Source organism: Serinus canaria, chromosome 5 (genome assembly GCF_022539315.1).
Source record: "Serinus canaria isolate serCan28SL12 chromosome 5, serCan2020, whole genome shotgun sequence".
Lineage (NCBI taxonomy): Eukaryota > Metazoa > Chordata > Aves > Passeriformes > Fringillidae > Serinus > Serinus canaria.
The window spans coordinates 3546400-3573951 of record NC_066319.1 but is presented as its reverse complement, the minus strand read 5'-3'; the positions used below and the strand labels follow the sequence as shown (position 1 = coordinate 3573951).

At 43.9% G+C, this 27552-nt stretch overlaps 1 protein-coding gene across 1 annotated transcript; it reads right to left on the bottom strand.

Annotated features, from left to right (window-relative positions):
• Positions 1–886: 886 nt before the first annotated feature.
• On the bottom strand, positions 887–27552 carry SLC6A5 (solute carrier family 6 member 5). Its single transcript, XM_030240170.2, has 16 exons — positions 27384–27552; positions 27163–27170; positions 26291–26429; positions 24966–25097; positions 24537–24710; positions 23769–23910; positions 23216–23348; positions 20880–21014; positions 20336–20439; positions 17913–18037; positions 14760–14872; positions 14367–14498; positions 13022–13121; positions 6755–6855; positions 3361–3528; positions 887–1042 (listed from the first exon to the last, which is right to left on the bottom strand). The coding sequence occupies exons 3-16, from the start codon at positions 26358–26360 to the stop codon at positions 887–889; spliced, it is 1785 nt and encodes a 594-aa protein (XP_030096030.1). The 5' UTR covers positions 26361–26429; positions 27163–27170; positions 27384–27552.

Genomic DNA, 27552 nt, shown 5'->3' with positions numbered 1-27552 from the left:
TTGCACTTGGCGTGGAGCAGCTGTCAGACACTTTGTATAACTGAGGCATTCCTAGTTGAAATGACAGATATCAAATCATCAAAAGAAACACATGACAGGACTTCATACAGTGACACCCATACAGCTCATTCTGACACCATTTCCAAACCACTTCTAGACTCAAATGCAGTTTAGTCTCTCAGTTGATCATTTTTAAAAACATTGTTCTTGCTTTTCAACAAATGGATTATCATGTTTCTGTTCTCACCCCATACACTGCTTCCTGGTGTGCTGTTCCAAGGTTCTCCACTTATTTAAATAGCATAACAATCCCTCCAAGTTAGTATAAATCATAAAGGGAGTGTGCAGACATCAGGGGTCAAGGTTGGCTGTCAGTGTAGAAGAAGCAACCCCATTGCTACAGGAGCCTTATGCTGGATTTACATCAGGACTGAAGGAGATCCCATTCTTTGCTCACTTCCATCATCTTTGAGGAATGAACCTTCCTTGGAATACACTGGTAGCAAAATCCTGGTCCCATCCCAGCCACCTGTTACAAAGGGTGCTCGTGGGAAGTGGGTCAGACTGCACACCTCATTTCCCCTAAGGATTTTTTGGTTTGGTTTTGTTTATTCCTACATCACCTGACAACACCTGCTGTGTCACCTGTCACACACAGGGCTTTTGCTGTGTCCCCAGGTTCAGAACACGTCACAGGCATCACCCACACCTGGAAGTGGTCTAGTTAGGCCTCCCCTATGGCATGCAACAACAAGTCCTGCTTTCCTAAGCAACCACTTTCAGGCACTGTAGAAAGGAAGAAGCGGTGGGTGAAAAATAAAATGGGGAAAAAAAAAAAAAAACAGAAAAGGCTGACAATGTGATTGCCACCCTTTTGTAACAATGATTAGCATTGGGTCCCCAGTTCCATATCCTTCACTGGCAGTTTCAGCCCCAGGGAGGAGGTTCCCAGCGGATCAATCATGTTCCTGTACCGTTCGCCGCGGTGCTTGGCCAGGAAGGGGCCCCAGTCGGGCTGGGGGGAGCACACCAGCTTGAGCCTCTGCCAGGGGAGAGAAAACACAGTCTCACTGGGTGCCACGGAGCAGAATCAATGCTGAGCAGGTGGGGATGGGCTCACTGAAGGTTACTGATGACAGCCTGGCAATGCTCTGCTGCTCAGTGTTTGTTTTGCACCAAGTTTTCCAGACTAATAGGGAAATTATTCCAGGTTTTAATTATACATTCTACCCCACACCGTGTGAGGAGAGCTCAGAACCACTGCTACAGACTGCAAGGCTCTCTTACTGAAGGGCATGTGCACAATTACTTAGCCCAATGGTCTAAGCAGTCTTAGAATAACTGGATTTACAGTTAGCATATTTCCCCAAAGTACACAAATGACCAAAAAGTAGTATATCACAATGAAAGATTTTCATTTTGAGATGACAAAATGTTTTGTTTCTGTCTGCGGGAGAAAAGAAAGAGGAGAATGTCAACCTGGCAAACAAAGAAAATGTTCTGATGCTTCCACTGAGTTCTTTATTGAATATATAATTTGATTGGTGCATTCACAGATAAAAAGGAAAGAAAACATATTTTTGATGACTTAAGAGGGAACAATTATATGTTTATTACCTAATAAAGTGAATCAGACCTCTCTATCAGTTATTTTAATCTCTGCTTAATTACCAGTTTGCAACTTTTACCTCCCAAATCAACCGTAATAATTTTATGCAGCAGACTCAATATTGAGGAAACACCAGACTACAGCAGAAATATCTTGAGCAAAAGCCCTTTCAAACCAGACCCAGCTCTTGGGTGCTTCTTTGGGTGCACACCTGGAAACACAGTAAGGGAAGCACCCTATTTTTGTGTGCCAGTTTTAGATGTTAGAAGTTTTGAAGCAGAGCCGTTTGTGTCAGCGAGAGAAGCTGATGAGCCATGGGAGAAGTAGATCTAATTCCACATTAGGTCATTTCCAGAGGGGGCAGCTGTCTCCTGATCAGGCCCTGCAGTCTGCTCCACACAAGAGCAGAATGACCCCTTAGACACGTGGCCTCACTGTCTGCTGCTTGGATGCTCTCCCTAGGGTGTCCCACCACTGTGAAAATCCCTCTCCTACAAAATTCCTTGGCTCTATGGGTAGCAGAGAAGCGTGGTCTTTTCCCTCAGGCATGTGGAGTGTGACATATTGAGAGACCAAAAAGATTATACTATTTTTAGTACATTTTCTCTCCTTTTCATTTTTTGAAGCAAGAAACAGCCCCGGTGGGATTTGCAGGGAAGCTGAACTGTAAAAGCAGCTACAGAAAGGGGAGTGAGTGTCTGTTCCTTCTCCCAAGGTGGGAGCAGCACAAGCAGCAGGCACTGATGAGAAGGCAGAACTGAGAAAGCCTCAAAGACCTAAAAAAGGAGCACTGAGCTTCTCCAGAAAACAGGGGCAAGGCAACCAAGGGATGAAATGCTGACATTGCTCATCCTGCCAGGGACTGAGGAGCCAGCAGGATGGCAACAGCCAGGGACAGGGGGGTGACAGGCAGGGACAGGGCTCAGGGATGGAGAGAAGTAGGTGGCCACCACATTTCTGAAGCAGTGGGGCAAAGTGTCAGGAAACCAATTAGCAAAATAAACAAAATAACCTAAAATTAAAAATGAATTGCCACCTGGAATGATTTTAAGCCCGGGTGCCAGAAAGGATCAGCTAATTCAGGAAGAATAAAGAGCTGAAAGGTGAAAGCAAAGATTGCCAGCTGGGTTTTATAACGAGCAGCTTGAGAGGCATGAAAAGCCTTCCTGCTCTACATCTCATTCCTGGCCTCCAGAGAGTGGCACAGCCTCGTGGAGCACATCCTGGGTGACTCCAGGACCCAGCTTTGCAGACAGCAGCTCCTGATGGAGCTCTCCTGGTGCTGATGGAGCTCTCCTGGTGCTGACTGACCTCTCCTGGTGCTGATGGAGCTCTCCTGGTGCTGACTGACCTCTCCTGGTGCTGATGGAGCTCTCCTGGTGCTGACTGAATGCCAGGCTCCCTGGGCACGACACACACTGAGGCTTTCTGTGGCTCTGTGCTGCTTTTGCACAAAGGCCAACGAATCTAGAACAACTTTCCTCCCATAAAGCCATGCAAAACCTGATGAAATTTATCTAGAGCTCATAAAACAAAACACTCCACAATTTAGGAACCAGGTTTTTTGAAAAATTAAGAATAGAGGGTCTACAATTTAAATCAACAGAGCATCTCTTTGCAACACAATAACTGATTTACCAGAAAGAAATCTGAGCAGTATTAGACATTCAATATCACAAAAATCAAGGTAAAATGAAAGATACGGTCTCCTGTGGCCATATTTTTAAACAGCAAAAAGACAGAAGGATTACCTCAATAAATTTTCCTGGGGCTAGATGCATTTTTATCACAAACATCACTGGGATCCAGATGACTGAGCAGGCCAGCATCAGCCAGCCGAGCACCATGGACCAGCCTGGGTAGTGGTAAGCTCCATAAGTCATGGGTTCCCACTGGTAAAAACTGAAGCAGAGGATAAACTGGGAACAAGAAAGGAAAAAAACAAATATGTTTGAGTAAGCAAAGCAAGCCTGCTATGCCACCAGTGGTGGGTATCCACCCACACAGAGGTGGTGTCTATGGAATAGAGATAAAACCACACACCTAAAGCTGCATGCTGCCACAAGCTCTGATTAATGGGTCAGAGCCTGAATCTAATGAGTTTCTAGGAAATCTTGCAGAATCCCACAAAAATCACTGTATTTGTGCCAGAATAATTGAAATTAGAATCTTGTCCCTGGAGTAACATGCTTTATTACATGGTCTATTGGCAGTTTTACCTAATGTGATTATGGTAAGTTCTCCATTTCACTTACTGTGTGAGCAGCAATACATCTGCTTACATTTGTGCATAATTCAGTAACTTTTGGAAAATGCCTGTGCTTGCAGTAATTGCACACAGAAGATTTATAGAAGTATAACTAGGTGAAGGCACACATAAAAATGATCAGCTTTAGTTCCAGAGATGTGGAGTCTAATGAAAGTCTAATATTAGGCTATCCAAATGTATCAAATATTAGCTTTACAGAGGCAATAATAGAAAATAATTCATTGCTTGGTTTTGCTTTGTCTGTTTCCATTGCATAAAAATTGAATCATGACTGATCAGTGTCAATTTATTCCTCACTGTAAGTTCACTCAACATTGTATTTGGAGGGAACAACAGCAGAACATGCAAGTTTAGAGACATGCAAGGTCAGTTCAAATTTGCTTTCCTTAACAAACATAATTTCCTATTTCCTGGTTGTGATTACTGACAGGAGCTATGAGCACAAGTGTGATTAGTAAAGGACCTGAGCAATTTGCAGAAAATCCTCACAATTCTCTTCAGAAGTATAACATAGGGTCTAAGGCAGCATCTTGAAAACAACCACTGGGAAAAAAAACCAAAGAGCTAAAAACATCCCATGTGCACATGCCTTCATCTTTAAAGAGATCCCCAAGAGAAAATAAATACCACTGATGTCATCCTAACACTATAAACTGGAATATGTCTTCAAGCTTTTTAAAAGTGATCTGCAAACTACAGGCAGGCATTGTCACAATCAGACCACAGGTGGGTAGGATAGAGCTACCTGGTTTTCACACAGAGCAATTCTGTAGTGCAGTGCAGACAACAGGAAAAGAAAATCTATGCAAGAAGAGCAGACTACCTTCCTTTTACCCATTGGAGAAATCATTCTCATTGTAGAAAATGTCATTTCTTCACAACTCAGGGTTTTGTTGAGCTCACCAAAACTCACTGGTCCCTTCACACAGGCATTCCTGTCTGTGAAAACTAAATCTTTTCCAGTTTTCAGAAAAAAATGTCCTCATTTGTGAATTAACAACTCTGAAAATAAGTTGTTAACTTCAGCCAGTGCCTTTTTCTTCCCCCTCCAGGAAGAAGAAGATTTGCCAATGCTTACACTGCACTAAAGAACAGCACACACAGGAGCTGCAATGCAACAACTCTGCAAGGAGCTAGAGAGTCCCTGCTTTGCTTCTCCTCCTGCCAGCTGACCTCATACTGCTCCAAAACCTCTGTCTGTTCAGAAATTCCTGAAACTTCTCTTATCTTGGACCTGAACTGCTAAGAATACTCAGCCAGAGCAGCTGTGGCTGCCCCAGGCCAGGTTGGATGGGGTCCTGAACAGCCTGGGACAGTGGAAGGTGTCCCTGCCCATGGCAGGGGGAGGAGTGGGATGAGATTTAAGGTCCCTTCCAGCCCCAACTATTCTGGGATTGTGTGACTGGCAGGAACTATTTAGCACTGCTGTGAAATGATGAGTATTTAAAACTCTGCATGGACACAGAATCTTGCTGCACCTGCGGTTCAGGCTTGAGAACTTCCAAGGGCACTCAAACAGAAGATGCTGGTGAAAGAAAGTTCTGTTGTTTTCTGCTGATTTGTCAAGCTGAAAGCTTCTGAAATGGCTGAAATAATTATTTCATTCTTGGGCCAAAAAGAAAAAAAAAAAAAAAAAAAAAATATATATATATATATATATATTGCAGACTGTATCTGCACGTAGGTTAAAATGTAAAGGAAGCCCTGGATGGCAAATGTAGATACAGTGGTTGGATTTGGTCCCCTGGACTTGAAAAAACTTTCAGAGCAATGGTGAAATTGAGAACGTGACTTTTTTTTTATTATTAAATGGAGACCTAAAGGTGAAGCAAATGCGAACTGAATTTGAAGGAAGGTGCTGGGGAGGAAATAAAAATGAAAGGAAAATAGGAAGTATAGCAAAAACTGGACCAAAGTGGCTGCGGTTTTAGATTCCAGGGCTCCTTTCCGGGCGCTGTCCCGCAGCGCCACCTCCCGGGCCCTGGGACGGGACAGTCCCGCTTCTCCTCCGCTCCTTTTGTCACCTGGGGCTCCACCTCAGCCTCTCCAAAGCATCATCCCTCCTACACCAGCTTCGGTGAAAATAAAATAGCTTTTGTCCCTATTTTCCCTAGCTCAGTCTGACTATATATATATAATATATATATATACACATATAGATATATATACATACATATATATATATATATATTATATATATATATATATATATATATATATATATATATACACACATATAGATATATATATACATACATATATATACATAACATACATATACATACATACATATATATACATATATATTTATATATAATATATATATATATATACACATATATGCATATATATAATATATGTGTGTGTGTATATATATGTATGTATGTGTATGTATATATATGTATATATATGTATATGTGTACATATAAATCAAATCAATATTTATATCATATTTATATCAATATTTATAACTATAAAGGATTCTATGTATAATTATAAATATTCTATGTTTATAATTATAAAATATCCTATTTATAATTATAAATATTATATATTTATAATATATATTGTAAATATTTTTTAAAATATTTTTTTCTATTTTGTCTAATTTTTTTATACTTTTATATATTTTATATTTATATACAATAATCTGTAATGCTGCAGCTGTGCCACAGCAGCATTTTGCAGGGCCAGGAAAAGGCCACCACTTTCCTGGCACACTCACCCTCCCTCTCCACCAAAACCACCATTCCTTACACTACATACCCATGGCTGTCATCCAATTTCTAGCAGCTACCACCCAGAAACATCATGCATCATGAACAAAAAACAGCAAAACTCTTTGGAGAAGGTGTTATTTTTTTTTTTTTCCTTACTGTTAAAATAGTTGGGGTCACAAATGCCCAACAGACTCTCCAGAATTTACTTGGCTGGAATCCAATCATCATTTCTATATCTTCACAAAATCTTTGCAATCCTGTAAACAGCAAATGGAAGAGCAGTTAGGTGTGAAAGAAACCAGCTGCAGTCTGCAACAGAGCTCTGGTGCCCTCCCTTGTGCCTAACTGTGAAAACAAACTCCAAATTTTTTGTTTGAAAGCTTCCTTGGAGGATCTAACTACCCAGTAAAAAATGGGACTAATAGAGTGGGAACCATTCCAATAAAATATTTCCTTCTTAGGGATGAAAGCAACTGAGCTTTTACATTGAGATTAGGTGCTTAGTGTGCTTTGTGTTAAAGCATTACTAATATGTACTGGGGAGCTGCAATTATTTGTTTTATTCCCCTGTGAAGATCAGCCTAATTAATATTGGTATACCTGCTAATTTCATCCTCTCTTTCCCTGCTGCTGGATTACAGCTGTACCCCTCAGCACTGAAACTGGTGATGTCCTGCTCTTTTTCACCTGATGCATAAATGATACTTAAAATTCCTCAAGAGCACCTGGACCTCTTTTGAATTATATTCAATGTTGTCTGAACAAAAAGGTCAGCTGATATGTTAACCTTCAGAAGGTCACTTGAGTTAACAGAGCATGCAAGGTTGGAAAATGGTGTTTCAGCCCTCCTGTAGCTCCTCCCTGGCCATGCCATGGGACAGGAAAGGTGTGCTGGTCAGCAGCTGCTATTCCCTGGTGGTTATTAGTGAGTTAGTTATTAGCAATTTCATTATTAGCCATTTATCCAAAAGTTTAAAAAAACCCTAAAATGGATTCCAGCTTTCCTGACTGTAATAAGAAGAGGGAGGTCAGAGCTCACCTGTTCACATAAATGGTAAAAATTTGGGCCAATTTTATCTGAATTTTGCAAAGCATTATTCTGCAGCATTTTGTCTGACCTGCATGATGTGGGGAAAGCTTAAATACTGGAGAAAAGGCCTCGAGTAAGGGAAGAAATGCTTGTAACAAAAGTAATAAACTACTTTATTTCTTATTGTATAGAGTCAGCTGCTGCAGCTGCTGAGTGTAAGAAGGGATAATCCCAGGCTTGATCCTCCTAGTTTGGAAGCTTTTCTGCTGCTATCAAGGAGAAATAAATCTATCCACCTGATTGTTCTAATAATTAACAGAGGGAAACACTGGCATTGGTTCATCATCAGGGCCTTCTGATGCAGGAGAAGGCAGCAGGGCTGGGGGATGAGCACACAGGAACCCAGCCCAGGCACCCAGCCTGGGAGAGAAGAGCTAAAGAACCCTGTTATGGTAAGGAACAGAGAAGAAAAATACAGAAATTAAACAGGAAAATGGTACTGCAAGGGCTGTATCTAGGGATGGGGAAAAAATTAAAATCTGCAGTGGATGTAAGCTCAGAAAACTGAGCCAAGGTCACTCAGAGGTCCCTTTTTTTTTTTTTCTTCTGTAATTTCTTTCCCTCTTTTTCTCTTTTACTGACTCCCACAAGTTTTCTTCTTCAGAAAACCTCTTCTGTGTAAAACACATCTAATTTTTATACCACATGGACTCCCTGTACTTCAGCACCAGGCTGACTAACTGGCTCCTTCTCTGCTTTGGAATAGAAGTTTGTAATGGACAAAATGTTCCCTCCAAGGTCACCCTGTGATGGACTTGGAAGGAGATTTTTGCTGCAATGGAAAGATTTGTCCCTGTGTTTTATTTACCTGCAGTCAGGGAGGTGCTCACACAGCAGCCATCCCTGTGCTGTGCTGGGAACAAAGCTGGTCTGAAACTAATTGCAGCAGCACAAGTTTATTTCCACAAAGTTTAAATCTCATTTCAAGGGTCTACTTCAGCCACACTTGCTGCTGCAAATAATGGATACCTAACTGGATAATTACCAGGGGTTTCTGCCTCCAAAAGTCATGCTAGCTTCATGAAAACCTGCCCAGATTTGTTTGAAACTCCAATTTAAAAAACAAAAAAAGAAATTCCTTTTAGGAATGGTCAGTAGATGCTCACAGTGTAAGGCACTCTTAAATATCAACAATTCAGGAGTCAAATGTACATAACAGATAGAGGGATTGCACATTTTTTATCTCTCTCCAGTGGAAGTTCCACAGAAAAAATGCAAAGGATATTTTAGTTTACTGAACAGCAGCTTTTTTTCCCCAGATCTTAATAAATGTGATCTCCCTCTCAGATCAGTCAGGCCTGCTGAATAACTCTGGGAACTAAACAACACAGGATATTCCAAATCTGATTTTTCCCCTCTCTAAAGTAGAATGATGTATTCATAGGTGCTGACATATAAAATCCATTTAAAAGGAGACTGCAAACCTGGCCAGGCAACTACTTCTGCTGCAGGTAAAATGCTCAAAATTACTAATGTTTTCTACAAATACACAGCAGCAGTTTCCACTCACTGACAACAAACCTTCCCAAAGCCAAACTGACAAAATCCAGCTCTGGATGGAGCACAAACAAAGTTTCCATCATGTATTTTCAGTTTCCAGCAGTGCTTCAATCAAACACAGGGATTTTTGTCTTTAGCTTCATGCTACAAAATGCAACAGTGGGAATTATGCTGGTGATTAAATTAATACCCCACCTCTAAGCTGTTCTTTACTAATCATCCATCATAACCTAAACAATTGGAGAATAAACATCTAAAGCAGCCTGTGAAATAAAAAGGTGCATTTGATTGTATTATGAAGCACTGACTCTACTGAAAAATTAGAGATTACAAGGAAATAACCACGTGTGTCTCTTTTTAATTGAAAAATCTCAGCAAGCTCAGCAAGCAGAACGTGTAACAAGAACTAAAGACAAATTTATTCCATCATAAAAGCACCTGCCACTGTTGTGCCAACCTGCTTGCCATGAGGAGTACAAGAGCACAGAGAAAGGTGGCAGTGGAGTGTAAAACAGCAGTTGTCAGACCTTGAAAATGTATTATGCCAATTTTAAGCACTGCTTGAGGGAATATAAGCCCAGCAGCAGCTTTGCTTGCATTGACAACACACAAATCACAAATGCACAAGATCTGTTCCTGTGCCCAGTCCTTACAAAAGCAGCTTTAGCACAGTAAAAGTGGCTCTGGTCCTTAGTCAAACTGGCAATGACTTTAATGTCAGTCTTTCCTTTTTATTGAAATGAAAGGAAGCTCCTTAGTCTAGAAAAGGGTGAATTCCTTTGAAATAGATTGCAGCCAAGGTTTTACCAACAGCTGCTGATGAACAATCAGCTGTACAGAAAGCATAAAAAGAATAATTGGTAATTTGTCAAACCTTTTCCACATCTGATTACACTGAAGTAATAACTCCCAAAAAAAGCCTTCTCCTCTATTCAGGCCCTTCCTTTGCAGAGCTATTATTATTTCTGCATTTTTTTATGTTTTTCATAAGTGCTAATGCTTTAAGGGATACTGGAATTGCTAGGCAAAGCAAACACTGGCCAGAGCAGTTTTTTTTTTCTTCCAAACCTACTAAGCTGTCATTCCACAAAGGCTGGTTTGCAGTGCTTCTGCCACACAGTGTTCAGAGGAGGAACAGAGCCACTTCTTGCTCCCTGTTTACCTTCATCCCTATTTAAAATCATGCAGGGCAAAGACATTTTACAGATTTAAGTAGGTTTTAAAATATTAAAAATGTTTTAAACACTGAGTTTTTCTCTGTCCCACTAATAGGGGGCAATATTTGGCACAGTCCAGGTGATGCTGGTGGCCATGAAGAGTGAAAACATCTAGCACAGCATGGTTCAGACATGCTGTCAGCAAAGGGAGGAGGAGAAGGAAGGCAAAAAAATCCCCAGAAAACACTCAAAATCTTTTTAAGCCTTCCCACTCATCGCTGCCTATGAAATTACATTGATTTTAGAGAAGCTGGGTTTCATTTCACCTCTAAACCAACTCTACTTGAATTATTTATGCTCCAGGGACATGAAAAAAAGTGAAGAATTTTGTTCAACCCAAAGATGACTGGCCTAAATCAACTTTTCTCTCTGTGTTTTGAGTATTTCCATAACATTCTGTGACATTTCCTCACTAGGTCATGTCTGGCTTAGCAGCCAATCTCTCAGGTGTACTCACTGAATTGGGTGTCAGGAGGTTAAAATACACTGCTGAATTTCCACGAAACCAGAGAAAACAAGGAAGGGCTGGCTCCCTGTCCTGTCTATAACATTTATTTCTCAAACAAGAGCACCAAATTCTGCATGATTTGAAACCTGTACTATATTTAAAAGCACTTATTTGTTCCAGAGTGGACTCCACAACACAGGAGATACAAGTATTCAGTGAAAAGGGCCAGAACTCAAAATCAGTGGCTACACAAAGCAACTTCAGCAGAACATCTTGGATTTTCATGCCTAGCTGATTAAGCCATATAATTCACTCCTGTCCACAGCAAGACCAGAAACAGCCTTCCATTGCAGGCACAAATTAATTTTTTATGGTGTGTGGGAAGATCTTCGCATTTCCAAGAATCCTGAAAACACTGGGCAAGTTTGGGAGCACATCAGCAGCTGGTATCAATTGTAGCTACAGCAGCTTTGTGCTGATTGCACTCTTCCACACTAGCTGAGCATCTTCCTCACAATTTAATGTACATCAACAGGGATCAACATCACTGGTGTGACCACTGTGGATAATTTATCATCCTGAGCAGCTGCATAGTCTTGAGTACACATTATGGACAAATAAGAAGAAGGGAAGTTGGATGTGCACATGGGGAGAAAGCCTTCAAAAGTTGGTAAATGCTGTGTTGGGTCTGCAGGGACAGGTTTTGGCAGCAGTGGGGCTACAGGGGTGGTTTCTATGAGAAGCTGTAAAAGCTTCCCCTGTGTCTGGCAGAGGCAATCCCTGGAGGCTCCAGGGCACACCCACTACTGGGGTACCAACATCTCTGATCACAGATTTCAAAAGGACAAAATAAAAAGTTATTGCACAGGTGGGATTTCAGCAGAGAAGAGCAGGCTGAGAGCATGTCAGGGGAACAGCCCTGCAGACACCCAGGTCAGGGCAGAGGAGGGGCAGGAGCTGCTCCAGGTGCCAGAGCTGAGATTGCCCTGCAGCCCCTGGGGAGGCAGCTGTGTCCCTGCAGCCCAGGGAGGGCACAGGGATGCCCAGATCCACCTGCAGCCCAGGGAGGGCACAGGGATGCCCAGATCCACCTGCAGCCCAGGGAGGGCACAGGGATGCCCAGATCCACCTTCAGCCCAGGGAGGGCACAGGGATGCCCAGATCCACCTGCAGCCCATGGAGGGCTCACATCAGAGCAGGGGGATGCCCAAAGGAGGCTGTGAACATGTGGGAAGCCCATGCTGGAGCAGGAACCTGTCAGGGAGCTGCAGACCCTTGGAGAGGGGAGCCCATGGGACTGTCCATGCTGGTAGGAGCTGTGAGCCTGTGAGGGACCCCCACTGAAGCAGGCTGTCCCTGCACCCCATGGAAGAGTGGCCCACCCTGCAGACATTCGTGGACAACTGTTGCTCATGAAATGGACTCACATTAGAGAGGCCCATGGAGAACTGCCCTGGGGAATAACCTATCCTGGGGCAGGGGAAGGCCTCCTCTCCTGGCCAGCAGCAGGAACAACCTGTGGTGAGCTGACCATACTCCCATTCCCATCTCCTTGCACTCCTGTGGGGATGAGATGGAGCTGGGAAGGAGGGAGGGCTGGGGGTAAAGTACCCTTAGGATTTATTTTTATCTCATTATCCTGCTCTGTTTTTCTTAGCAATGAATGCAATTAATATCCCCAAACTGAGTCTGTTTTGCCCCTGACAGTATTGGTTGAACAATCTGTCCCAGTCCTATCTCAAGCCATGAACATTTGTTATATTTTCTCTCCCAGGTCCAGTTGCAGAAGGCAGTGATAGAGCAGCCCTGGTGGGTGCCTGGTATCCAGCTAGGGTCATCCTAAAAGATACCTCCAGTGGCTCAGATCTCTGTCCCTAAAACTGTAGAAGCACAAAAGCACCCCTGGAAAAGTGTCAGCAAACGTTTGCTCTATTCTCATCCTCATATCTTGGAGCTATTGGTGGAAAACGACTTGAGACTGTATGAAAGTCTTTTGAATACATGCATTTAAAGGTACCCTGAAGTCCTGTCATGCTTCTGTCCAAACTAAGAATGTTTTGGGGCTTTTATTACAGAGAAAAATTACTGCTTTCCTGAAGAATTTCACTTATCACTTCCTAAAATGTTCCTTTGACAGAGGCTGCCCAATAACAACGCTTTTTCCTTACCGTAGATGTAGGAAACTCCAACAAGCTCAAAGATGGCAATAATGACAAGAGAGTAAGAGGCTGCATAAGTGTCCACAAGCTGCAACATGTACATTCCACCCTGGGGAGAGAAAGAGAGGAGGTGACTGGTGGCCCTGGGGCAGGCAGACTGGAGAGGAGCAGGAGCCAAGGCAGCATCCACACATCAACTGGACCCAGGCTCGTGCTGTGCTACAGCCTCTTCCTTCTGGCTGAATGAACTTCAAACCCAACAAGAAAAAAGCAGAGGGTGCACCTGGTTCTGCTAGCCAGGACAGCTTGGGAAGACTTTGAATTCAGTCCTTTAAGATGAAGGACTGAACTGTGATCACAACTTCCACCTGCAGTGTCTCAAACCACATAACAGCACGACAAAAACAAAATCACCATTGGAAGCACAGCTGCCATAATGGTGAGTCCAGTTCATCTGTTTGGAAAGGATTTAATATCCTGTCTCCATGAGTGAGTTAAGCAGCATCATTCAAGTGAATAAAGGACTGAATCCTTCCTGGGCTTTAGAAAAAGTTGAGCTAGTTGGTGATGAGGGAAGGGGGAAGAAAAGAAAGAAAAAAGGGGTGAAAGGACGGAAAAAATATTAAGATTTTGTCCATCCCATCTTGAAATTATATATCATGCTGAAGGTACTAGTGAAGAAGACACTGAAGTTTATCAGTAGTAGATGGGAATTCCAGGATTAACTCCAGTTTACAGAGACCATCAGTATATGTCTAATCTCAGAGGAAAGGCACTCAAAACAGCTGTGCATATTTATATCACATTCAAAACTGGGGTTTTTTTTCTTTTATTCATAGAATGGGTTGGGTTGGAAGAAACCTTATAGATTATTTCATTCCAAACCCCCTGCCATGGGCAAGGACACCTCCCACTATCCCAGGTTGCTCCAAGCCCCAGTGTCCAACCTGGCTTTGGACTTACAGGGATCCAGGGGCAGCCACAGCTTCTCTGGGCACCCTGTGCCAGGGCCTGCCCATCCTCACAAGGAAAAATTCCTTCCTAATTCCTAATGTCTAATCTAACCCTGCCCTCTGTCAGGGCGGCTTGAATGCTTAATTTATAGTACTATTTTGGCTAGAGAAAATTTTAAAGGCCTGATTCTCATAAAGATTTGAAAAGCAAAATCTTTTAAGAATATCTCAGTCAGAGCATCCATTTTTTTTTTTTTTTTTTTTTTAAATAAGGATTTCAGACTCGGCATGTGCCGCTCGTGGCAGAATTCAGCTGAACATTTTGCAGCCTGTGCAGGAGGAAAGCAGCCAGCAGAGGGGGACTGGGGCCAGGCAGTGATGCTCAGAGCCGCTGGGATTACCTGAGTGATCATGGGAAAGCCCATGATGAAGAAGGACACGCAGCAGCCCAGAGTGAACAGAGCCTTGTGCGTGCGCAGGTACTTGGGGAACTCGTCCGACACCGAGGTCACGATGGTCTCGATGGTGGCAAACTGAAAAACGAACAGAAAGGGCTCATTTCAGTGCTCCCAGAGTGCTCCAACTGCATGGGAAACATCATAACAAAGGGTTTTGAGTCCTAGGTGTTAAATGCTCAGAGGGCCAAAGCTCTGCCAAAATGATTTCAGCATCGATGGCCTTACTGCACTCCTCTTTTTTCATGAGTCACTGCTCACGTGGGAAATAGCAATCAATTCCATGGTCCTCCAAACAGAAAAACAAAAGAAAATGAATGGGACACAAAAGCAGTTTACCATGGTGTCTAATCCAAGAGTTAGAAGCATCAAAAAGAATATTATGGCCCAGAAGGGAGAGAGGGGCAGCCTAGTTAAGGCTTCTGGGTAAACCACAAAAGCAATCCCAGGACCTAGAAATAAGAAAAATAAAGATGATCAGATTCAATCTTTCCTATTTACAAAAAGGCTTAAACTTTACAGAGTTTAGCATTACCCAATTATTTCTATCTACACTGTAAATTTCAAATCACTTAGTCCAGCTTTCCAAGCAGAATGCATATTCAGCCAGTACACAAAATTTTAAAAAATTAGCAAAAATTGCACACTGCAGCAATGTTTCTGCCCTGCTCTGTGATCACTTTCCTGCCAATTAGCAGCCCATGGCAAACATCCCCACCTCGGTGCTACAACGTGAATGGAAATGCAAATTCTCTTCTTCAACTCATTGCCCCACTGTTAAAATGAGGAGAGAATATAAAACATGCCCAGACCTGATACCAGACAGAAGGTTATAACTCCTGTGAGTCTAAAAAAAACACACAAGAAAACCCAAGAAATAAGGAGATGGAATCTTTCAAAGCCTAAATCAGGAATTTTCCATCCTTTTTTTTTTTTTGTTTGTTTCCTGCCAGGTGAGACACAAATGCCAGGAGCCAAGGTGTTCTCATGCCAAGAGAGGCTCCCCACTGGCTCTGCCCTGGACATTCCTACTTTAGGTCATGGTGCCCCAGTTCCTCCAGCTGCACATGCTGCTGGTGCTCAGGAGAGAGCTGCTGCTTGCTCAGGCACTGAGAAAAACACACTTTCAGCAGCAGAAAAAGCATCTCCTCGGGCAGCTTGTGCACTGCTTGGGGTTCCTTCTGAACAAAAGGCAAATACAAGAGTTAAAACACAGTTTAAAAAACCCAAACCAAACTCTGTACATGGCTCAGTAAGTGCTGCTTCCTTTAAAATGTGCTGCAAAAAAATTTACTTTTTGCACGCTGTTGTATTTACAAACACCTCTTTAATCTCTTAATTAAAGATTTCCTGTTGGAGCTAAGGGCTCCGTTTAAACTCACTGCCTGCATATAGAAGTTTAATTAAGTCTCAGAATAATGAGTTCCCATTAATCACACCTTTAGGAAAAGTTAAATCATAGAATATGAGCATGTCTCCAGGTCAGCCCCTCATAGCTCTCCTAGATAACACACACCTGGCAGCATCCAACCACAGGGAGCCAAGCTCCCATTCCTTCCATCTCCCAAGATTTGGTGGGTAAGAACTCTTTATAAAAGTGTATTAAAGCCAGGAAAACCCCAAGTACTTTATATGTCTTAAAAAGGAAAATTACCTGAACTTTCATTTTAAGGCATAACATTTTTCAGCTACACTATGTTCTTAATCAGAGAGTAGAACAAAAAGAGGTTGTGCTGTCTTTCCCTCCATGTTTTATTTGTTCAGCAGATAAATGAGTTTTTCCTGAAAAGAACTTTCTAAATGAAAAAAAAAAATACTATGTTTTTTTCAGATTAATAATTTAGGAGAAAGAAAAAAAAAAGGAAAAAATTTTACAGCCCTTCATATTTCCATTAACATTTTCCTTCAAGGTTTTGAAAACTTGAAGGGAGATTATGCTTCATCATCATTTTGGATTTTTTTCTCCTTCACTGCAAAAAGAAATACAACTTTAGAATTTAAAAAAAAATAATAATAATAATTAGGCAATGCCAAGGGCTGTTCTCTTCACGAGTTCTTGAGTTTGCTTTTTAATTACTGCTATGCAATGCACTACCTCAGTCTGCAATTACCCTTCATCTTCACTCTCTCCCTATTGCAAACTCAGCTTCTATTACTTCACCAAATTCTGTCTCCCCCTGTCATGGAGAGCAGCAAAGCCTCACCCTCATGAAATAACTTTACATGACCTGAGCAGGCTCTCACAAGGGCCCTCCCAGCTGTGCCCACACCCCCTGGCACAGCTGGGAACACAGAGCTCCAGCCTGGCATTAGCCGCTCCCTCCAAGACCACCAAGCCCTCAGCAGAAAAGGGGTTTTGACCTCCTGTGCTGAACATTTCCCACCTCCAGAGAGATGTGCCAGCTGAGCCAAGAGTTTCCCCCGCCATGCCTGGCAGTGCCACCTCTCATCCCCTCTCTCCATCCCTTGGGAGCTTCCTCTGCAGCTCCACTCAAGCCCAGCTCCTTTAGCTCCAGCTCCTCACCAATCATTTTGGTGAGTGCAGTCTGGCTCAGATTTTTGGGGCTGCTTTTGTCGTTTGTTCCAGAATGGAGGTGAAGCCTAAATCAAAAATAGGAATGTAAACATCACTCCTGCAAGCCCCTGCCAGGAGGGTGCAGCCAGGTGGGGGCTGGGCTCTGCTCCCTTGGATCAGGGACAGGACAAGGGGACACAGGTCAAGCTGTGCCAGGGGAGGATCAGGCTGGAAATCATGAAGAATTTTTTTCACTGAAAGGGTGGTTAAACATTGCAAAGGGCTGCCCAGGGAGGTGGTGGAGTCCTCATCCCTGGAGTTGCTCTAGCAATGACTGGCACTTAGAGCTGTGGTTTCATTGCCACAGTGGTGGCTCAGCTCTACCAATTAAGCTCAGCTCTACTAATTAAGACCTTTCAGATCTCCACCTCTCTTCCCTTACCAAGATGTTCTAATCAGTTCTTCAGAAATGTTTTACTTCTCTGTGGAGGCATCTCCTTGCTCTCCACAGCTCAGAAGCACAATCCACCCCTCGTGGTGCCAGATTTCTCCCACCCTCCTCTCATCCAAAATCCCAACCACCAGAGATAACTTTTACCTTGGAGAGGATTTGACAAAAAGCAGCAGAGACCAATGAGAAGGCCAATAATCCCTTAGACTACATCAAGGGACCATCCCACCCTACCCTCCATCAGCCATTTACACAAAGACTTAAAATGAGTCTCAGCTTCCTTCCTTCTCTTACCAAACAAGTGATTAAGAGCCTTTAACCAAAACCTTGACTTCCCAGCCTACCTCCTCCTGTGCAGGAATGCCCACATGTGGTTTAGTAATGCACAGCAGTTTGAAGCCATCATTCCCACCTCCAACACCAAGGATATGGAGTGATCATATATCAAATATCTGTGATCAATAATGACAGAGCTGGAAGTGCCACGGGGTGCCTGGCTAAGTAATGAAATGACAGTGAGCCCTACCTTGGTCTGCCACAGCTTCAATATTCACTTTGAGCTCGTTTGCCATGAAGCCAATAACTGAGAAGATGACAAAGCCTGCAAAGATACTCGTGGCACTGTTGGTACACGTCACTATCAGTGTGTCCCTGCAAAGAAAGCACAGGGAGCCAGTTGGGATACACACAGGGAAGGTTTCGTACCTGCATTTCAGGAGTTTCTCATCAGCACACCACAGGCCATGCAGGAGGGCAAGCACATCTGCTCTTGGCCCCTCTGAAGAGCAGAGACAGCCCTGGTGACTTGGTTTGGAACACATTTTTTATCTCTTGGCCTCTGCTCTCTGTATTGGGCATGGACTAACCACTGCTGCCCAGCTGAGGTGGTTTTTGTCCTGTCCTTCTTGTGCTCCTACACAAAATTCCAGGGTTAATCTTTCTGTACATGGCACAGCTTGCTCAGTCACCTTCCTGTCTGTGCTGGGAGGATTCCTTGGGACGTTTTTCCATGGTTGTAATTAAAGGAATCTCAAGAAATCTGCACCTGGACATCTTCCTATGCTGGATATGTCAAGGCTTGACAGCAAACCAGCCCTCATGAGCTCCATCCATAATTATTGCATTCTTAAAAGGATTTTTTTTTTAACAATATGCACATCCTGAGAACTTCCCCATCAACTACTACGCCTTCAGAAAAAGAAATCCCTCACTTCAAATGTTTAGGGGGTTGATGTTGGCTAGAATTGTTTATTCCTACTGTTACTTTTTGTCAGGAAGAGAGTGAAACACAACTTGAAAAGCTGTCAAAGAACCTCACTGAGCTGGCAAACTTCTGGAATGTCCAACAGAGCTTCTCTTAACAGGAATGATTTTGTTAATTCTCTGGTCTACACAAAAAAATCATGTGTTAACCTTCATCATCATCAACATCATCATGTGTTAACCTTCTTCCAAAACCTAGATAGGTTGGAAATATTTCAGGTATTCATTGTGAAGTCAATTCATGTAAATTTACTGCAATTATAGATTTTGGACTATGTTTAAAATTAATGTGTGACTGAAAATTACAACTGATGTATTAAAATGTAATGAATATAGAAATTGAAAGAGAAAATACTCATCCTTCATTTCAATATTCAAGGTTGTGTTGCAAAATTGAAAATATTGGGAGTAACTAAACTTTTTCTAATTATTTCTAGTTCAGTGTCTCATATCCCTCCCTAACACAGGTAAAGCATTTTTTGGTATTAGAACTATGATATGTTTGTACTTCATTACCATGTATTCCCTTCAAAATTTTCAGTTAAGTGCAGAAAGGTGGCATGATGCTTCCTCCATTTTTCCCCCTGATATTCTGATTGTAATTATTAATTAAAAAAAAAAAAAAAGCTCAGGAATGGCATTTTCAAAAATAGGACCCAAAGAATTGCTGGGTGGGAGTTACTGTGTATGCAACACTCTTAACTTTCATCCATATTTTGGGATAATTTCATTAAATTACTTTTGAGCACTAGTAAGATATTTTTTTTAATTCCTTTTTAATATCCTCATCCACATTTCTTTTTTAAGTTAAGCATTTTTTATTCTGTACTTAGAAGCCACAGGAGGTGGCAGTGGAAATCCCAAGGAGTGTTTCCTTTGAAGTCCTGACAGGAGAAAGTTTTTGAGCATCCTCTTGGGTGAGTCCCTGTGCATGCTGCTGGCTGTCCTGAATCAGCACCTCTGGCATTGCAAGAATTGGCAAAGAATTGGCAAATTTGCTTCAGACTGACTTTAAAATAGCAGGGAAGCACTCCATTAATGCCACTTGCTTTTGTGTTTCCACCTGCAGACATTTTAGCTGGCAGCCTTTTGCATGCAGAATTCTACCCTGTGACTTCTTCCCATGTAAAAATGAGCTCTCCAATAAGTGATTTTAGATTTCATAGCATGAAATAAATTCTTTGCATGTAAACCCACATTAAGAGTAATTGGAGAAAGAAAGAACATTTAGGAGCTGTAAGAATCACATGAATGGAAGTGGCAAGTTAAAGTCCTGCAGGACTGCCAAGTGATTCTGTCTCACTGCTCACAGCTCCTGACACATCCCAGGCTGCCCTTCAACCTCAACCTCCTGATTCTCAAAGTGGGGAGCCAGCAGGAGCTTTAATAAACCTGAATGATCAGCTTGAGATTAGTAGATTAGGACCTGGGGAGAGGAAAAAATACACAAAACCAAAAATGGTTAAATGCAAACAAAACACACACACATAAAAAAAAATAGGAAAGAAAGGCAACAGAAGAGAGGAAAAGAGAAAAAATACCAGAGAGGAAAATAGGACAAAAGGAACAGCAGGGGAGAAAAAGACAAGAGATAGGGGTCTTGCAAACCAGATTTTTGGAAGATGAAGGGTAACTGGTTTTGGACAAACCTGTTTAATAACACAGATGTATTTCACTCTTACACACCTGTAGCAGTTATTATGGAATTTGTTGTAGGAAGAGAGGGTGATTAGACCTCCCCAGGCTGCAGATAAGGAGAAGAAAATCTGAGTGGCAGCATCCTTCCAAACCTAGGCAGGAAAGAAAGTAGCATCAGCTTCAGGAAAGAGTGTCAGACCAATGGATGTCAACAGAGTATTTAAATGCAAAGTCCTGCCACTAAATACATCAGGCTCATTTTTTAAGGAGCACTCTTCTTGTTGAGTCCACATAGAAGGACACTGTAAACCTTGCTCTATATGGGAGACACAAACATAAAAACTATATTGTTTGATACATATCAGTTCAAATACATTCAGAAACAAAAAACACAAGTCAAGAGGGAAAACCTGCATCAGACACTGATGTTTTCTCTGCCAGTGACCCTAAAAAATACTTTACCCATGCAAGATGAAGAACAGGTTTCCACAGATGACACCACCACCCCTGCACATGGAAAATGCTTGCAGCAGACCCCAAGAGATCTGGGATTCATTCACCCCAGCAGCTCTGAGTGCAAGAGCAAACCCACCATAGCATCAATCAGCTTCTCCCACTTGGGTGTGATGAAGTACCAGATGCCATCTCCAGCTCCAGGCAGAGTCACCCCTCTTATCAGCAGGATGATGAGAACCACGTAGGGGAATGTGGCTGTGAAGTACACAACCTGCACAGGGCACAGGAAAGGTTACTGGAAGGGCTGGTTTGGGGAAGAGAGGAGGGGAAATGGAAATGCCATTATTGCCAGAAGAAGGCAATCACTCAGAGACAGCAGTCATGGGATAAACTAAGAAAACAGCAGGGTTATTTCCCTGGAAATCTGAAATTTTACAGCTCTTCGTGGTGCTGGAAACAGGAATAACATCAATAAGAGCTGGAATTCTAGACAGAGAAGGGAAGAGGATTCCTCTCTCCATCTGGAGAGGAACAATAGGAATTTAAAGCTAAAGGAAAATCCTACTTTTGATCATTTCCCAGAGGGAATGAAATGAGAAATGCCATTCAGTAACACATTTCTGTAGTTTTCTTCTATATTTTTCTGTGTTTAACCAAAAAAAAAAAAAAAGCCTAAAGAATTTTTATTATTATTTGTGCCTCTTAATAATTACATATCACCATGATGATAGCTATGGTCCAAATTCAAAAAAGGAAAGCCTGAAATTAGCTAGACAGACCTAATCATCATGATGTCTAAATACACAACAGTGGCTGTGTGTTTAATGTTTAAATAATTATCTAGAACACAGCTCTCTCTGTGTTCAAATAAAATGGTTGGATTATGGCCAGTTAAGCTTTTCATTCAACACAAAATAATTTTAAATATTTTTCACATCGACCTCTGGTCCTAAACAAAACAGAATGATATCATAACACATGATGGAATTATGTCATAGGATGGTTTGGGTTGGAAGGGACCTGAAAGATCATCTCATCCCAAACCCTGCCATGGGCAGGGACACCTTCTCCTAGACCAGCATGATCCAAACCCAGCCTTCAACATTTCCAGGGATGGGGCAGCCACAGCTTCTCTGGGCAACCCCTGCCAGGACCTCACCACCTCTACAGAGGAGATTTTCTCCCTGATATCTAATCTAAACCCTCCCTCTGTCAGTTTGAAGCCATTTGTCCTTGTCCTGTCCCTCCATGCCCTTGTCCCAAGTCCCTCTCCACTCTCCTGTGGCCCCTTTAGGTGGTGGAAGGTCCTGGAAGGACCTTTCTCTTCCCCAGCTCCCTCAGCCTGTCTCCACAGCAGAGGGGCTCCAGCCCTCTGAGCACCTTTGTGGTGGACTGGACCATTCCAAGAGATCCTTCTGGACCATTCCAAGAGATCCTTCTGGACCATTCCAAGAGATCCTTCTTGTGTGGTGGGCTCCAGAGCTGGACACAGGACTCCAAGTGCCCTCACCAGAGCAGAGGGGGAGAATCTCCTCCCCCAGCCTGTGCTCTGAGCTGAAGTGACCTTGGAAACTGCTTTTCAAACTTCTCTTCTTGTTTCAAGAGGTGTTCCAACAAGCTGCCCTGATGAATTTCTGTACAGTCAAGATCCTGAACTCTACATAATTACAGGATTTCTATCTCTAAAACCAAGGAGTCAATATTTTTCTCTCCGACATCCGTGTCAGTATTTTTCTTGGCCACAAAGAGTCACTTAGAGAAATAGCCATCGCCACATCCAAAACCCTATTATTATCCAGTCTCTTGCCTTTCATGAAATATTTGTTCCTGTTCCACTGGGGTAAGGGAGGAAAAAAATCTCAATTTCCCCTGGCACTCTAAGTCCCTGAATTTTCTGTTAATTGCCAAGTGACCTCCCAAGAGATGAAGTCAGCTTCTAGAAGCGAAGGGGTGGCTTCAAACTCCATGACCAGCTCTAGAAAATTCATATCTCCATCTCCACTATCATAATCCCAGGAAATACCTAGTTGTGTTGATCACACACACACACACACTGAGCTTTTTAAAAAGTTCAGTTCTGATTTTCAAATAAGTTACCTAACATCTTAATTTACATCTCAATTTCCCGGATTCCAGTGAAAAGTGAGATGACTGCAGAATTTTTATGAAGACCATGTAGAATAGGGAAGGCTGGAAAGTACCATTTGTGCTTTCAATAAATTTAAAATTAACTCTTCAAATGCACACTGCTGAGTGCATTTGAAGAGTTAATTTTAAATTTATTGAAGGTTAGAGAAAAAATGTCGAACAAAAATAGTTTCTGTTTTGGCTAGAAAGGAAAACACAGAGAGGAAAAAGGCATTTCAATTAATACAAATATTTTCAGTAATTCATCCCTTAAATGAGAGTGTGAGTCCCTAAAACCAGCACCCTGCTTTCCTGTGAGTGTACAATCACAAATCTTGTTCTTACTTTTCCTGATGACTTGATTCCTTTAGCAAGGGAGGCATAAACAATCACCCAAGCCAGGAAAAGAGATAATGCCAAGGGCCATCTAATCTCACCAGGATATTCAATCCCAGCTGAAATCTTCAATACAAAGTACCTAAGGGAAAAAAAAAAAAAAAAAAGAAATTAAAAAATTTTGGGGAAAAAATAATGAAAGCAACCACAGGCAGCAATTCAGTGCAAATTCCTTTTTTGTTCTGCCTCAGTGTCCTCAGCAGTTTCTCTAGATGGTTCCAGTGATTCTCACCATGGATTATTTTATTTATCTGCATTGCAGTAGTAGATTAAACTGCCGGGCATGGGCCAACACCCCAGCTGTGCTAAGCACCACAGGAATAGAAAACAAGTAATCCAGTGCTTGAATTCAGCTCTCATCATTCCTAAGCACAAAAAAAAAGAGGCATCATTTGCTGCCTCTCACTACTGTATTTCTGGTTTCCCAAGCCACGTTGTTGCCTGTTCCAATGGATTTTACAGAATGATCAACAAAATTTTTCTGAACAAAGAAAGATCTTACTTGAAGTATTCTTCACTCCCGCTGACAAACGTTTTGTTTCCTTCCCTGGTGAAGTTAACCATGGTTAGATTTGGATAGGCACTCATACAGAAAGTAGAGTTCTTGATTTGTATTTTTGGGTGGTCGCCAATAATGCAGGAATCTAGGAAGAAATGAGGTGAGGGAACAGAAAAATAAAGCGCAGAGATTTGTTGTTGTTGTTGTTGTAAAATGACAAGAATGCATTAGATCACACCTAATTACTTGAACTTTTGTTCAGTTGCCGACACCTTTCCCAAAAGGTCGTTAACTAGATTCACTTTTTCCCGTTTTCATGTCATTGTGCATTTGGGACCGTTTGCAGAAACGGTTTTGGTTTTTTCGTTAAAGAGAAGCTCCTTTAAAGACAAATAATTCGTCTTTAGCAGACACTCCAGGCTGCCAGCTGTGGTATTTTGCTGCCTACACAGAATTTTCCTCCGCCGGGGTGGGGGTGGAAATCGGCATTTTTAAAGCATTTAAACTGACACATCTAATTTATGCTTGGTAAGGAAAATTTTAAATAAAAGCAGAGGGAAGTGCCCATGGGACACAGATCACTTGGAAGTGGTTTGGGAAGGGACCGTTCCCCAGGGCTGGGAGACTCTCCCGGCCGCAGTCTCCTCCGGCATCTCCCAGGGGCGCAGCTGAGCTCCAGAAACCTCTGGAAAACCACCGGGGCCACAAATTTGAAAATCCAAACGAACAAATCAATCAATAAAAGAAGAGCACCAGCGCGTCCCAACTTACCTAGCAAAAGTTTGTTTTTATCTTTACAGTCTGGCGTGTTCCAGGGGTTGTTACAGGAAGCCCAGGGCAGCACGGGCACGAAGGAGGCGAACAGGTAGAAGAGGGTGTAGCAGAGGATGATGTTGTAGTAAATGGCGATCAGCACCGAGATGATCAGCATGGCGATGCCGCAGCCTGCGGACACACGGGGCGACAGCACGAAAAGCCATTAACTCCGGCGGCGGCTGCCAAGCATCGGCTCCTCTGGCACAGCGACAGCGACAGCGACAGGGCCACCCGGCTGCGGGAGGGACGGAGGGAGGGATGGAGGGATGCGGGCGGCCCGGCGGAGCGCCCGCGGCATGCGGCGGAGCGGGGCCGGGGGCGGCTGAAGCCATGCGAGAGCCGCAGCGCGGGTCATGCTCCCCAAACCGGGCCTGCCCCGCTCACCTTGCAGGGCGGGGATGGCTTTCCACACCGACACGGGGCCCTGACTAGCAAACTGCCCCAGGGAGACTTCCAGGAAGAAAATGGGGATCCCAGCTAGAGCCAACATCATCAAATAGGGGATGAGAAACGCACCTTGGGGGGCGGGGGAGAGAAGAGAGAGCAACCTGAATCACCCCGTGGTACTGGGGACAACTTAGTCAAGACATTTTTCTAGTAAAATCTTTCGGTTTGTTATCGATTCCCGGTGCCGACAGGAGGAAGGGATGGAGGGGGGGAAGATAAGTGTCAGGGTTCTACCTTTCCAGCGTTTTCTACAGACAGTAAATACTCGTTATTGCTAAATAAGTATTTAACACCTCCCACTTAGAAGTTTCTACGTGTAAAATGAAAAGAAAATAGCTCACAAATTTACAAGTGTTCTTTAAAATTGCCTCTTCCCTGGCAGAAAATGGTTGTTACGGGCTCTACATAACTGTTTCCCGTGATCACAGCACCTCTCCCCTCAGCTGAGAGCCCTTCCGAAGAGGGAAGGGGTTTACAGCTGCAAGGGTTTAATCGAGTCACATCCACGGGTTCTCCGTTTCAGTAAGAGCCTCTGGTGGGAGAACCCCTGCAAATCAACTTCTTCTTCTTGCCCTTGTCAACTACAAACAGCACAGCCCCTCTTCCAGCTTCTCTCTATTCAGCTGATCGACATTCACTCTATTTCAAACGATTATTTTCAATCGGATCATGGAGAGATTTAAAACAACTCCCCCAAGCCGCACGAAATAACGGGATGTCTCGACTCGGGATCAAACGTCCTCTTGTCGCTATCCCGACTCTAAAGTCCCTCCTCTTTCCCCATCCCAGCGATTGCGGGTTTAGAGTCTGTGTGTCACCGAGGACAGGGGGGTTCCGGAGCCCTGCCCCTGTGCTCAACACGCCTCTTCATCTCCCTCCCTCTCCGGCCAGCACCAATTGCAGGTGTTTTAAAGGAAAGCGCTACCTTTTAAGGAAATCTCGTCAGGGCTTTCCTGCTTCCAGAGATGACCACCAAAAAAAAAAAAAAAAAAAAAAAAAAAAAAAAAAAAAACCCCACCGAAACCAAAAGTAATGTAAAAAAAAAAAAAAAAAAAAAACCAAAAAAACCCAAAAACCCAGGCAAATGTTTCACCAAGTGCGTCTGAAGATGCTCCAGCACCACGGCTCAGCCCGGGGCTGGCTGCCCGGCAATAGGAAGCCGCCGACCCCGCTTCCCTCGTGTTTCTCCCCGCCAAAAAGGCCGGGACTGGCTCAGACCCGTACGGTACTGCAGGTAGAGAGACAGGAAAAAGCCATCATACCTCCCCCATTCTTAAAGGCCAGGTACGGGAACCTCCAGACATTGCCCAGCCCCACTGCATAACCCACCATGGAGAGGATGAAATCCAGCTTGCTAGACCAGTTCCCTCGGGCTTTATTTTCATCCCCCACATCGTCTTCCTAAAAGGGGGGAAAAAAGGTGGGGGAGAGAAGAAAGAGAGGTGGGAAACCATCCACTTTAGCACACAAGCACGGCGGTGCTGCCGGCTTCACCGCAGGGAGCCCCTGCGAGCAGCGGCCGGGCCGGGGGAGCCTCCGGACCCAGCTCCCCCTCCGCTGCCAGGCCTCTCCTTTGGAAAAAAAGTGCACGAAAGAGGGGTTTAAAGCACGGCCCTCCACAGAGCGCTCGGGGGGGTCTCCCGGCTCCTGATCCCCCTTTGCGAGGGAGGTGCCATCGCCTCCCCTGGGGGTGGAAGCTCTCGGTGGCCTCTGGAGGGTCAGGACTGAGCGCCGGTTCCAGGCACAGCCGGGAGAAATGAAAAGGGGTCAGGACCGAGCGCCGGCACAGCCAGGAGAAGTGAAAAAGGCTTTTAGCTCACCGGCAGCACCCGCCTGCAGGGTAAATGCAGATGGGCACGGACAGGGACAGGGACAGCCTGGGAGGGAGAGCGGCCCCTGCTCGGTCTCGCACCACCGGCAGCATCCCCTCCCGGGGACCTCTTATGGCATTGGGCTGCTTCATCTCGCCCAAATTTCGGTCATGGGGTCCGAGGCACGCAGCCCCCGGGGGTTTGGAAAGGAGAAAAAGCCTGAGGAGGGGAAGGGCAAGGCACCCTTCACGTGTGCTGCTGGGGACAGGAGCAGACCTCTGAGGGGTGTAAGGATGTGCGGGTCAGAGCCGCGCTGCACCCACGGGCACGGCTCGGGAGCCGACGGGAATGACACGGGATGCTCGTTCACCCGCCAGCACTACGGCATGGATGGAAGATCCGCTCTCCCCTTCTTCCTTCCCTCCTCCCTGCGGCATAGGCCCATCCCCTACTCATCTGCACCTGATTTTAGAACTTCCACCCCAAACAGGTGCTGAGTGGCAAAGAGCTGAAGCGGGGGAAGGAAAACCTGTAAGGAGACAACTCACCCCCTCCACTCTGCCGGGGAGAACAGAAGTGTTGCCATCTGCGCCTAGCACCACCGTGCTCTGGCTCAAGGTCACCCAGGCGCCCTTGGCGTTGTTTTGCTCCAGCGTGCTCTTACCGAGGCTCAGCGGAGCGTCCCCGTCTGTGCTTTGCAAAGCGGGAATTTT

Coding starts and splice junctions, on each gene's coding strand:
- SLC6A5 (XM_030240170.2), bottom strand. CDS start 26,360: ATGGTGGGTTATGCAGTGGGGCTGGGCAATGTCTGGAGGTTCCCGTAC. Junction 14,499..14,759: donor CTCTTGGATTAGACACCATG/GTAAACTGCTTT, acceptor TTCGTTTTTCAG/TTTGCCACCATCGAGACCAT. Junction 3,529..6,754: donor TGACCCCAACTATTTTAACA/GTAAGGAAAAAA, acceptor TCTTGTTCCCAG/TTTATCCTCTGCTTCAGTTT.